At 39.7% G+C, this 13807-nt stretch overlaps 1 protein-coding gene across 1 annotated transcript in view; it reads right to left on the bottom strand.

Moving 5' to 3' along the window:
* Positions 1-13807, bottom strand: part of LOC139710586 (roundabout homolog 2-like) — a 60886-nt gene that overhangs the window by 24628 nt on the left and 22451 nt on the right. The window contains exons 2-7 of the mRNA XM_071622512.1: positions 7496-7660; positions 6171-6375; positions 5157-5296; positions 3631-3769; positions 2912-3039; positions 288-412 (exon numbers count right to left, since the gene is read on the bottom strand). Of these exons, the coding sequence (XP_071478613.1) occupies positions 288-412; positions 2912-3039; positions 3631-3769; positions 5157-5296; positions 6171-6375; positions 7496-7660 (902 nt within the window). The remainder of the gene's footprint in view (positions 1-287; positions 413-2911; positions 3040-3630; positions 3770-5156; positions 5297-6170; positions 6376-7495; positions 7661-13807) is intronic.

Genomic DNA, 13807 nt, shown 5'->3' with positions numbered 1-13807 from the left:
GCTTCCTTTCATAGAGTCGAGATGTTTGTTTAATTCTATAAAGTATATATCTTTGACTCAATCAAGTAAACCTCGATTTAGCTGCGTTAAGTGCCGAGACATGAAAATATAATAGGCCTACTTAATTGCTAACAGATTAGACATTACCATTCCACTGCGCAGACGGTAAGATGGAATGCTTAAATTTTTATTGATATTATATTTTTATCCCAACGAATAAATTTATTATGAAAATCTTATCACACAGAGAGAATCTGGCTGCAAGAGATCCAAGCGAAATCTAATACCTGCTCGCCATTCTTGTACCACGTGACTGTCAGAGGTTGTGACCCGCCCGCCTGGCACACGAAGTCTAGGGCGTGGCCCTCGTTTACAGTTTGGTTCAGCGGTAGTCTCATGAAAAATGGCGGAACTAAATGGGGAAAGATAACAGGTGACAAACGGCTAAAATGAAAGCGACAACATCACAACTATAGACAAGTTAAAAGTAAAATTCGGAAAATTCGAAAAAAAAAGAAGCACTCATTATAGTCCATGGGCCAAGACCCGAAAAATGGGTTATTGGTACCACCTGAGGTGGCAAAACCTTTTTGGTGTCATTTCGTTTGTCGGGAATAGATATACTTATCAAGCTATGATAGCATTTCCAAATGAGTAGCTTAGTCATAATAAATGAATTTTTAACCAATTTGGTCTCGTTTTTATATCCATAAACTTCTGAATCGAAACTAACCGCTATACAAAGAAGAGCACTGTCTTCTGTATGTCCACAGCTGTTCTGTTGTAAACGCCGTGCGCTAAGTCTTTATTCAAGGCAGCGAAGGGAATATCGAAAGGGTTATGATGTCCACAGCTATCACGCGGTGCGCTTAGTCTTTATCTAGAACAATATATCGTTATCATATCTGAAGTTCCCAATAAAAGGGATTATCTATACTGTTTTTTTACTACCCTCTCAACAAATACATCAGTTTTAAACAAAAATCACTCCGTTCATTTACAAATTATTATTTATCATAATGAATTGTAGTGTACCGGTACATTGTTTTTGCATTATCTTTCATTTTTGGATGGAAATAAAGCGACATTGGCGCGGTATTAGCGTTTTTACCGCAGAGTTTTCACCGGAAAATGATAAATAATTGAAAAATACAATAAAATTCACAAGGAATTGCTTTTGTTGTTGTTGTTGTTATTGTTTTTAGATAAAGGGGTATACACTGTATCATAAGCTTTGGATATTCCCTTCGCCGTCTTGAATAAAGACTAAGCGCTGTGGACATCATAACCTTTGGATATTCCGTTCGCTGCCCTGAATAAAGACTAAGCGCACCGCGTTAAGATATACAACAGAACACCTGCGAACATACCAAAGAGATTTTTCCCAGTGAGGAGAAAAATCTCTTTGGAACATACAGAAGGCAGTGTTCTTCTTTGTATAGGCGGTTAGTCTCGATTCAGAAGTATAGGGATATAACAACGAGACCAAATTGGTTAAAAATTCATTTATTACGACTAAGCTACTCATTTGGAAATGCTATCATAGCTTGATAAAAATATGTATGCCCGACCAACAAAATGACACCAAAAAGGTTTTGCCACCTCAGGTGGTACCAATATCTGGCCTGGCCCATTGACTATTAAGAGTCACGAAGAAATGTTTGTGCAGGTAGAAAAATAATGACACGAATTCGTTGAAATAAGCATTCGAAGTGTGGAACACGTGGGAAAGAAGTGGGAGTTCGTTAGAACCACATTGTTTGTATTTGAGAAGAAAAGGAGGATCATTGACAAACGACTTTATTCGCGAAAAAAAAAAGTGATGAAAGATGATATTCATTCGCAGACAAAAACACACACGCACACACAAATAAGATGGAACTGGCGGTGAAGGCAAAATCACAAATACAAAAAAAAAAATAAGTGGAAAGGCTTTTTTGAAATCACAATGATATGGCAGGATGAGTAGAGATACGGCAGACATTCCAAGAAATCTCACTAAAACAAAACTGAAGGTGACGATGGAAAACTAGATCATCTAGGCCTCCAGCTATTCGTTGAAGGAAGAAAAAAACACACATTGGAATTAAGAAAGTCAACAACTAATGCAAAACAAAATAAAAAGAAGTGAAAATAAAGGAGAATGTAAACAGGTACAATAGCTTGAAGCCAGGACAAATGTCTAGAATTGAAAAGCAAAAGGCATCTGCTAAACAAAAACAAACATGAAAACAGGTGGAAGACTGGCAAAAAAAAAGACCCCCCCCCCACACCAAAAAAAAAAAAAAAATCAAAAATGGCAGGTGTTCGTTTGAAACCGCAGGTGTTGAAACAGGTGGCAAGAGAGGACAGGAATTCAATGAATACAAACAGGATTGACCAGATGGTGAACACACACCCACACACACATATACAAACACACACAATCAAACAAACAGATGGGAGCTGGAGAGAGGGGGTAGAATACCAAAGAAACAAAACAATGATATGGAGGAAATGAGACAGAACAGCAAATACAGACAAATACGGAAGCAAGGGGGAAAAACATGCAGCCACAGTGGTGAAAATAAACCTGGGTAAAGCTCGAAGCGGTGGCAGTGCGTAATAAACGGCATCCGATGAAGTCAGAATAAAATACCGAAAACGTGAAATCACTTCTCTTTAATAGTCACTTATAATAGAGACTTTCTTCTTTCTATTATCAGCCTTCTTTCTATCTCCTCGTCTTCGTTTTCTGTTTGCACAATTTTTTCTCTCCTTCTCCTTCTCCCCATATTTTTTTTTCATTCTTTTCCCCCTGTGTCGTGTTCCAGTACATACATTTCTCTGAATGTCAAACTAATGTAAAATCAATTTCAGACTTCGTTCTTGAAACGACGTCAACAACAATTTCAGAAATGATTGAACTCACCTTTTACGTCGACGTCAATGTACCGCTTGTCGAGCCCGGCTTCGTTGCGGCCGACGCAGGTAAATCTCATGCCGGTCTCGATATCATGGATGTCGTTGATCATGACGACAGCTTCAGTGCCGTTCACCCTGTCGAAGAGGGAATCAAACAATTAGTCGATATCATTATTAAAAACGGAAAACACTGTTAGACTAACTGAGAGTAAAGATATGTAATTTTATTCACTATTCCCCTTTCCATCAATATAGGTATAGAATGTTTCTTAAAGTTAGATAATGTGGTTCTCTTCCAATTGAAGTTGGGGTAGATGTGACGGTATATGATTCATGCAAAGGTAGAATCGATATCTATGATAATGACTTTCGTGTTTTGACACTGCACCACAGTGTATGAATAAATTAATGAAATTAAACAAACTCATTGAAACGGCACGACGCGCTAAGGCTTTTAGTCTACCAGGTTACATGTAACAAGAATGCTCAAGGTCTTACATCCCTTTTGGCCCAGGCATATTAGAGTGTATCTGGAAGACGCTATCGGAGAACAAGGCCAATACGGAAAAGGTAACCCCGAGTACATCAGACCAAGGAGCTGCAATTTAGTCCATGATCAGACCAAGGAGGTATCCCTCCTTGATCAGACCATGAATTATGAACAAAATTGTGTGCGTACTGCAGCTATATGAAATAAACAAATGAATTCCTTGAATGGAGACTAACCTCTGTGAGACATACTGCCCGTCCTCTCTCTCCCAGTACACCTTGGGTGGGGGGAATCCCATGTACTCACACCTTAGCTCCAGTGTCTCTCCTTGAACGATGGTGGCGTCCTCGGGGAATTTCACGATCTTTGGCGGAACTTGGAAGAAAATCGAGAAAAACTGTTTTTGTCAAATTCCAAGAATTTTGAAGTGTTTATATACTGCCAATGATAGCGTCATCCACATTTTTTCCACATTCACCTGTCCTAGATATATCGAAATGACATCAATAAAATCGTAATCTCGTTAAGGTTATACTATCGCGAGAAGGTAAGGAGCTATGGTCCGATCGTAGCAATATGAGATCATAAAGGGAATAACGCTGTACCAATTGGCCAATACAATTTTAACGAGTTTGCACATGCGTAAATGCGTCACGATTGTGAAAAGCTTTGCGATATCTTCCTTTGAAGATTTAAAGTGTATGTGTGTATCGTAATCTGTCACCTAAAGAACTTTTCCGTGAATCTAGGCATAATGTGACTGGTTGAAATAAACAGTGGATTTCGGAAATGGCACAAAAGTGAAAACATGTCGGGCAATTAGCGACAAATCAAGGCGTCATATAAAAATTTAAAGAGATGGACTTGAATTCGTTCCTTCTAGTGATTTTATGGTGAGTTTCGGCACGTGAAGAGAGTATGAGGTTGGCAAATTGCGAAAGGAGAATAAGACACCAAATGATACGACTAGATCTCGATCTACATAAGATGGATATGATCAGTCCAGTCCAAAATGCACTTACTGCACTTACGCTGCCTACACTGAATCGTGAATGGCTGCATTTATACAAAGCAAAGCGTGCGCAATAAGGTATAAGCTCCGTGATCTTCTTTGATTAACATTTAACTTGCTTGATCTTCGTAATAAGTCAGTTCACAGCTCCAATCTGAGCATGTGCAGATAAAGGTCATTGCAGACCTTTTCTTGAAGTAGATTTGCAACTGAGGTATTCAAAACCTAGATAGGGCTTCATGACAACTATGTTGTAAATGAGCCAGGTGCAGATTGGTATTTACAGGTGAATGTGCATTCTTTTCAGCAACATTAACAGAAGCTATTCATGCAGCATTGGTATGTAAATTAATTACCACTTTCTGTACATGCATGGCTGCTTTCAACTGCTCTTCTTGAAGACTATTCCATATTTTGCAAAGTCTGTGGTTGGAGAGGTCATTTGAGACTAGTGACAGCTAACTGTGAACTGGCTTATACACGCCCGCAATCTACTTTGATTGACAGGTAAGTGCAAAGATAGCGCCCTCTTAAATCCCAGATACGTTTGCCTTTAATCGGGATACGTCAAGAGTAGGATTTGATGACAATGGACGCACTTGACAGAGCGGAGTACAAGAAGCGAAAACAAGGAAGACTAACACGAGTTAACTCTGTCATCGCCGCTGGCAACTACACTTCATCAAATTTGCAATAAAGTGTAGAACTGTGGTAATAAGAGATTTAGAGTACGAGGCGGTGAGGTTTTACCTAGTACCGTGACGCTGGCCACGCTTTCCTCCACACCGGCGTTGTTCTCCGCTACGCACATGTAGAGCCCGGCGTCCGCTGGAGCTACGTCAGAAATGATGAGAATAGCGCCATCTTCCGAGTATTCCTCGGTGAGGATTCTGCAAACGAGGTATTTCATAATTATCAGTCATGTCACTTGGTATAAAGAGATTATTTTTACGATTGTCATATTCAGTTGCAACGTAAAATACATGATAGCTGGTTACGAAAGCGCGTGCATTTCAGTGATTTGTACACAAAGTTGCAGTGGCTTTTTATTTGAACTTCACAAATCATCGCCATGGAGGGGGGGGGGGGGGTATGCTTGTTTGAGCCGTGTTTGTTGCTATTAAATAGTGCACATGACTCAAAAAGGTCTAATCACTGAGTGGTGGTATTGTACTTCTCCGAAAGGGAAAAATGACGCACAGTCGTCTTTAAATTCATGTCTATTGATATTCGCTAATTACACTCAAATCGAATTATCACATTCTATCCCTACTGTTGTCATTAGTATGATATAAAATGTACGCATGTATATATGCTAATGTGGAATTGCGTACACACACAAACACATACTGTACATGTTAAGCGTGAATACATATTGTATTTTTACATGTACTATAGATATATATTATCATTATCAATTCCTATATTTAATTTATTCATTTATTTATTCATTTATTATCTATAGACCGTACATATACTTACCTATTTACTCCTTTATCTATCTATTCATATAATGACACTATATCATATAGAGAGAGATAAACGAAAATTCAAATACCGCAGATACCTCAGATGCCGAAATTGGACTTTGATACACTTTATCTCCCCTCCTTCTCTTTCTCTGCATTGTGTTACATTTCACTATAAAAGATATTCACATACACACACGCGCGCACACATACACACACAAACACACAAACAAGCACATAAGCAAGCAAGATACGTATCATGTCTAAAAATAATTATGTAGAAAGGGATCCTTACTTCTCCTCCGGCATGGGACCGTCGATGCGCCGCCACGAGTACTCCACGGCGCCCGAGGCAAAGCAGTTCAGGGTGACGGTGTCCCCCTCGAACACCGTCTGGTCCACGGGCTGCTCGACCACGCGGGGGAGGGGCTGGGGCGTGGTCGCCACGTTGGTCGTGATCTCCAGCGAGGTGCTCAACATCCCCGGAGCGATCGTACTCTCTGAATACATGAGGATGCGCATAGAATAGGCAGGTGCTATTAGATGATGGTAATGTTGATAACAAATAACATACATGTAGTAGTGAAGATAAAAATGGTGGTGGTAACTTAAGATTCTGCTTCTAGTACTGTTACAACAATAATTGGTTATGCCAATGATATACACATGATAGGAATAGTGAAACCGCTATAAACTTAATACTTGCAATAACTATTGTAACAATAACGTCATTATTCATTACTTTGATATTGTTGAATTTACCTAGTTTAAGAAAAAGAAAAAGAAAAACTTGACAAATAAAGGACATTGCTCTCTTTTTACGGGCCACAGTTTCTCACGCAGATGTTTTTGATAACAAAAGTTTTCTGCTTTATGTGCTGCATTGACAGCGTTAATGAAACATTCCTACACTCAAACAATGGAATTATCGCAGAAGGATGATATGTGACCGTGCATAACAAAACAAACAAAAAGTTGCATTCTTGATTTTATGTGGGGACTCAAGAAATGTAAAACGGGTCAACCGAGTCAATTTTGAGTTTGTAATATTTTCTGAAAGAGATATTCTTCCTCTTCATTATCCTTGAGTTTGGGATCATAAATTGAATGGGAACGTGTGTTTTTAGCAGTTTTTCTACAACCCACTTTTTTTTTTGGGGGGGGGGGTAGAGTAGTGTGATCACGTTTTTCATAAAGGCCCCTTTTCATTTCTTGAAAATCCTTTGCACACTCTTTCACTTTCAACTCTAATAACTATTAAAAGGATGATGCTACTGCTTTGAAAGTTGACATTTATCATGAACAGAATATGTTTATAAGCATGCTCAATTTCAGCTTAATCTGGTAATCCCGTCATTGTTGTTGCTACAGTGGTTTACATCATGTTTTTGTCCCATTCATGGCACAGGTAGCATGGCTTAGTACAGATTAAGCGCTTAAATAAACTCTACTCAACAGCCTCTTTTCTCAGTTCAAACTTTTCTACAATGTGTGCTTTCTTTCCAATATCTATGTAGGTTAGGGGAATCCATGTCTGGCGACTTTTTGTTGGTTTTGTGGTGCAGGGTCACATATAGTTTTCAAAGAAGGTGGTAACATCGAATAACGAATCCATCATACCTTGACCACAGGTGCGCACGCACTCCTCCTTGCTAACGAACCGGTTCTTGTTGCCAAGGCAACCGCCGTAGGTGAACGTCTGGCAAGTTTTGGCGCGAGTGTCGTAGTACCAGTACGGATAGTATGTGCTGCACGGCCCGATCTCTTTGTGCATCTTGCAGAACGCTGTTTAAGAGAAAAAAAAAAACAGAAATAGAAATCAATGAATCGTGATGACTATAGACTACACGGACTGAAATGACAACAGGATACAAGCGTGCTAACTCATCAGATGTCACTAGTTTGTCTTCTCTTCTTTCTTTTTTTTTTAAGTATCATGATTATTGAAACACTGTTCTAATCTGTCACCTCATTCTTAATTACATAATAGCAAGTACATCTTTGTTGTTATTAGGCGTTTTCACATCAGCCCGATGTTTCGAAATAGCGCGCTATTTTCTGACTTGGGAAATAGGAAAATATCTCGAGCTTGGATTTTTATCGGGCTGATGTGAAAACGCCTATTGTTGCTTTTTTGCTTAAACATCAGGTAACGTTGAGTGGTACATAGGGGGCACTATTATAATTATCATGAAGAAGTAGACTCGACAAAAAATAAGTTAGTTCATGTACAAGTAGTTTTCAATGGAAAGAGTAAAGATTCAAGAGACAAGAAAATTTTCATCACAATCGGGAAAGCAAAGATGGCTGTCTATGGATATGTGACTTCATCGACCTAAAGCTACGGTCACCAATGTTCGTACGAACGATGCATTCGTACAAATCTCCCTGTTTATACGAATTCAGGAGTTCGTAGAAATTCGTAGAAATTCGTAGAAATTCGTACGAACGCCGTCTAATTCGCAAAAACAACTTAGGACTTTCTTCAGAAACAAAATGATTTTCGGTTATTATATATTATAATGGCCTTAGAGTTCGTACGTTTTTCGCAAGAATGCCTTGAGTTCTCATTCCGTCATACTCACAGGCATCTTATGACTTTTGTTGTTACAAGATATTCGTGCGTGCAGCTCACGGCATTCTCAAGTCATTCGTAAGAATTAAGATCTTGCGAATTTTTGTATATGTTGTCCGGTTGCAAAAAAAAAGAAAGAAAGCACAACAAAAAACAACAAAACGCAGCCATGTACTGTCGACAATTATGACTGTTGCTAGTCCCGTATTTTTTTTTCTCGTCGAACACCATGAACAGAATGAGGATTAGAACTTCGTGTATTTGGCTTCATATTCCTAATACCCAACAGTTGCATAAACTATATGTAGTCCTTACGAGTAGCTTACGAACGTCTTACAAAGTCTATGAGTTGTTCGTATGAACGTCGTACGAGAACGTCGTACGAATCTACTTTCGCAAGGCTTTATTATGAACGCCGTAAGAACCTTAAGTCAACAAATTAAGGCGTTCTTATGGTCATCTCTTAGAATTTGAGGCTTCAAGAATTGTCTTGCCGCCTTTAATACTTCAGGCAATAATTGTTCTGAAACCCTTCCTGATACTGTTTTTTTTTTCTTTCTTCCTTTTTCAAGGTTTCCTGTTGCAAGCCAATTGAAATGACGAACACTGCAAAATGGAACACAGGCATACATATGGAAATCTGTGTACACATTTTACCGTCGAATATTAAGCCTGAATTTTTAGCCTTTGGTATGAAATCCCTGCGTTTTCTTTAATCTAGGCTAATCCACCGGATAGCAGAAAGGACCTGGAAGTCTCCAATGAATCGTATTCAACCGAAACCTTTCTTCAGAACACATTCCTGACATGACACTCTGCATTTCAAATATTTCTGAACTCATTTTTCGTCTCTTTGCAGAGGGACTTCATGTATAAAACTTTCCATTGCGAATGATTTCCCACCGAGAAAGCCAAGGGATTGTGGGTTTTAAGTGCTTTGACAATAGGCACGTCTCGTTGGTTTTGGAGGCGATAACGTTACAGTTGTCGTCCCACGTGGCACAGTGTGTTTTCTTCAGTGACTGACGGTTCACCACCTGGGAAAAGCGCGGGTCTTTGGTCCCAGCCTGCCACAATCGTGTCAATCAAGTTGAGCTCAATAGCACGTACACGGGTATCCCAAGAGAACGGTCTATCAACAGTAACGTTATTTCTCCTCTGAATCTTTGATGGAAAGAGCGTATGTGAGAGAGAGAAGGCCAGCACGTGTGAATTACCAGCTTATTCAGTCCCATTGCAACAAGGCCAGGCGGTCTCAATCTAACACTGATAGAAACTACAGCACCCCATCAACGTTTTACAGTAAATCACACCACATTGCCAACGTCTTTCCATCGTATGATGTTCTCAGTGTGGGTGGCGTCGCACTGTCCCGAAGTTGTCATATGATGGCAAATGGAGTACTTGTATGGAATTTTCAATTTCGTGCGAAGTTATATACCCGAACATTCTCAAAAGCCAATCAACAGCCGAATCAAGTACAGAAGGTCAGAGGGTGGCACCCGAACCAGACCACCGTTCACGGAGTTTGCCGCTGGAAATTGAGAAACTTCACCGGCGGTCGTATTATGGCTGGAGATACCTTAAACCTTCAACCCGGAATGAGTATACACTCCAAAAAGCGAAGACGCGCAGTCGTGGAGAGGGCCGTGTTGTACAGAGTGTTGCAGCAGATGCATGTGGTGATGTGAGGTCGAATGCGTCTGTATACAGGTGCTGAAGCTTGGTGCAGGGGTACCTCTCGGTACAGCACTTCAATTGAGAGTAGTCCAATGACAGGTAGGGCTGCACCCCTAAAGGTCATCGAAGTACCCGATGTTTACTACTTTGGCTGGGAGAGTCACAGTGTTCCAGATTCGTATGATTTGGGAGTATAAACTGTAAAGATGGCAGTTGACTCTGGAGTATGGTTGGAGGTATGACAGGTTGTGAACCCTTGTGTTGTTCTGTGCTGTGCTGATTTCCCCTGGCATGGCTATGTTGACAAAACCATAATGGATCGTGTAGAACATCTCTCACTGACGGAAGAGGCAACGATGTTGTAGAGTATCCCAGCCAAGACAATAGAGCATATAGCTGACGCTAGATTCCCTCCAGTAGTCACGGAACACAAACCTGTCTGCTTGGCGCTGAACATTTTCTAGGATCAGACAATCCGTCTGGGTATGTGGATACCAGGTGCAGGGTGCATACAAGTTGATTGTATGCAGCCACCTTCACCTTCTTGTCTCATTTCTCTGGACTTCTGGAAATGAAGGGTTAGAGGTGTCTAAGGCTGGGTTTTCTGGATGTGTGCACCTTAGTTTATGTCGTTGGTGATCGTGACATCTACGTACTTACAGGATTTTGTCTTCGATACCCTTTGCCCATGCATAATGTACGAGCATATCATTGGTTTCCGTTTAAGGGTCATAATAATTATGTGCATCAGTCTCTCTGTTTTAAAGCAATAAGCATGAATACCTTGAACTTTTGAAGACTCGTATTGACTTGTTTCGACTTTAGAAAATGACCCAGAGATCAAATCTTTAAGGAGGATCGCTCGTGATCATTTGGAAAACACTTGTATCCCTGACTGTGAGCTGAGCAATTTAAGACTGCGATTATACCTTTAATTCAGACTGTAATTACCGAGAGCATCCATCGAGTCAAAAAGTTGGAGCACAAGCACGAAATTTGTCTCATACAAGGGAAGATTGGCCCTTTTCTTCTTCCAGGCGTTGAACGGACACTCCTGCGACTGAGAGTTCGACCGAGAAGATAATTCATCTCGTCTTTGGGTCCGAGCAGGGCAGATCCAAGATATCGTGGTCTAGTCCTCTTGGGTCTGAGCAGACTAGAAGGATCATCTATAGACCGCTTCGAAAAGCGAGATCGGAGACCTCATCTTCTCGATTCTTCGGGACGGAGAAAGCAAGGAGACGAGTTGTTAAATGTCGTCATCTCGACATCACGGGTCGAAAGAGAAGGCGAGATCCAAGATAACACCTTCTCAACTTTTCGGGTTCGAGAAGACAAGAAGACAGAATCTTGTTGTCATATCCCGCGCCTTCTCTATGCTTCTCGGGGACGAGGAGTTGAGAAGACGAGGTCCCACATTATACCCTTCCATACTTGAATGGAAGTAATTATGAGACAGTAGTTCCCCCATTATTCAACACTGTGTTGCCTTTGAGACGGCAGTTACAATCTTGCCCCATACTTAAGAAACACTGCCATTCGGGTGCTGTGTCTACAAGTGGTTACTCTGATGCCAGATGAGACCTTCAACAACCTTCGAGACAATAATTGTCAATCATTGAGCAGTGGAATACCTTTGAGAAAAGAATTCTCGGAAACATTCTTCAACAAAGGTGGTTACAACCAAATATTTTCTGTGCGACAGAAGTTCAAAGATCCCATCGCACAAACAGTATTGGTTCTCTTCAAATATTTCTCCACACGTTTGAGTAGGTTACTCATTCGGTTGGTTGAAGGGAAGTCTACTGGGTGTATCAAAGCCTTTTGCAAAGGCAGCTCGCCTTAATTTGAGGACACGCTCACAGAGAGCAGTGGACTCGCACACACGGTGCGCAAGCGTCAAGCTTGCTTCGATCCACCTGTGTGCGACTCCACCGCTCGCTGTGTGCGAGTCCATTGCGAGTTGCCTTTGCAAAATGCTAGGTATTTCATTACTCCTTCCTTCAGCCGTCGATTGTTTGGAATTGATATTATTGAGATCGATATCAGTTATCCATCCATCGATATATCCATCGATATCAGTTATCCATGAAGTAGAAGTTTGATTTTGAAAGAGGATTCAAAAAGGAATGAGGTAATTTTTAATAATAAATTTATTTTGATTGATGGACATACAATATTTGATAAAGAGTTATTTCTTAGGAATGTATATAAAGTTCATCATTTGGTAGATGTAAATGGGGACTTTAAAGGGAGAAGGGAGTTTTTAAGATTAGGATTTAGTGAAGAAATGATTGGAAAAATGTTTGAAATATTTTTAGCATTACCGTCATCATGGAAGGGTACATTAAAACGAGAAATGAATATGGAGGATACTCAACTGAAAATTGAATTATATTTGCAGAATAAAATATATCATATACAGGATATAACATCAAAACTTATTTATAAAGCATTGATGAGGGATGGAATTGAAACATCATCAGCATATAATAATTTATGGTTTATATAATTTCGAGGAAATAGATATTAGATCGATTTTTCTAAGGCTTCGGAAGTCTACTCTTGATTGTAAGCTGCGTGAATTTCAATATAAAATGTTGTATGGTTTAATACATACAAAAGCTAAGTTATTTTCTTTTGGTTTTGTAGGAGATAATCAATGTACATTTTGTTATTCTGAGGTTGAGACTTATGAACATTTGTTTTTTCATTGTAGGAAAGTCAATCAGATTTGGAAATTGTGTAGTGAAGTTTTTGTTTTACCCCAGATGCAAAAGTTAGATTGGCAATCTGTTCATGCTGGTATTAAAACGCAGGATATTGGAAAAGGACAACTCATAAACCATTTGATATTATTGATAAAATGGATGATATTTGTATTTTCGAAGGAAAAGAGCAGGCCCCCTTTGATAAGAGAAATTAGAGAAAGAATGTTAGGAAGTAGAGAAGAAGAAAGGAAATTAGCAATGAAACGAGGTACGCTGGCCTTGCACAACAGGAAATGGAATCAATTAATGACACGGGATACTTAATGCACATCTATTTGATACCTTTTTTGTGCTTTTTGTTGTTGAGTGTTTGGTGAACAGGTTCGATGTTTGTGGGCGTGTGTGTGTGTGTGTGTGTGTGTGTGCAAATATGTGTGTGTATCTGTGCTGGAGTGAGGTATACCTGGAGTATGCCTATTTAGAGGGGGAAGTGTTGTTGAGGTTATACGGGTGAGCGATGAAGGGGTAATGTTTATAGGTATGAATTATGTAGACATTGATCATGTAGATTTGTAAAATGTTTGTATATTGTATTGTGTGTACATAGGTATGTAGGCTTTTTGTTGACACCTGATACATAGGTATGCAGACCTTGTGTTTGACCCCTTAACAATATTGATTTCATTATCTCATAATCACTGCTGTGACGAGTATACGGACGCAGTCAATGGGTATATTTTGTAATGTGTATTGTACATACATTTTGGTTTTGCTGACCCATTAGGCATTAACAACAATTGATTTTATAATTATTGCGGGGATGATTATATTTGTGAAGCAGTTACTGTGTATTGTATACGAGTAGTAGAACAATCGGAAATTGACACAATGACAGTCCTAAGAATTATTTTGTAATATTTTGATATACATTTGAAATGTCACGCTGCAAGCAACACAATTAAATAT

Source organism: Diadema antillarum, unplaced genomic scaffold (assembly GCF_040938485.1).
Source record: "Diadema antillarum isolate AM-2024a unplaced genomic scaffold, OU_Dant_1.0 seq00001546_RagTag, whole genome shotgun sequence".
NCBI classification, from domain to species: Eukaryota; Metazoa; Echinodermata; class Echinoidea; order Diadematoida; family Diadematidae; genus Diadema; species Diadema antillarum.
Note: the sequence above shows the minus strand (reverse complement) of the source record. Positions and strands in the feature narration are given on the sequence as shown.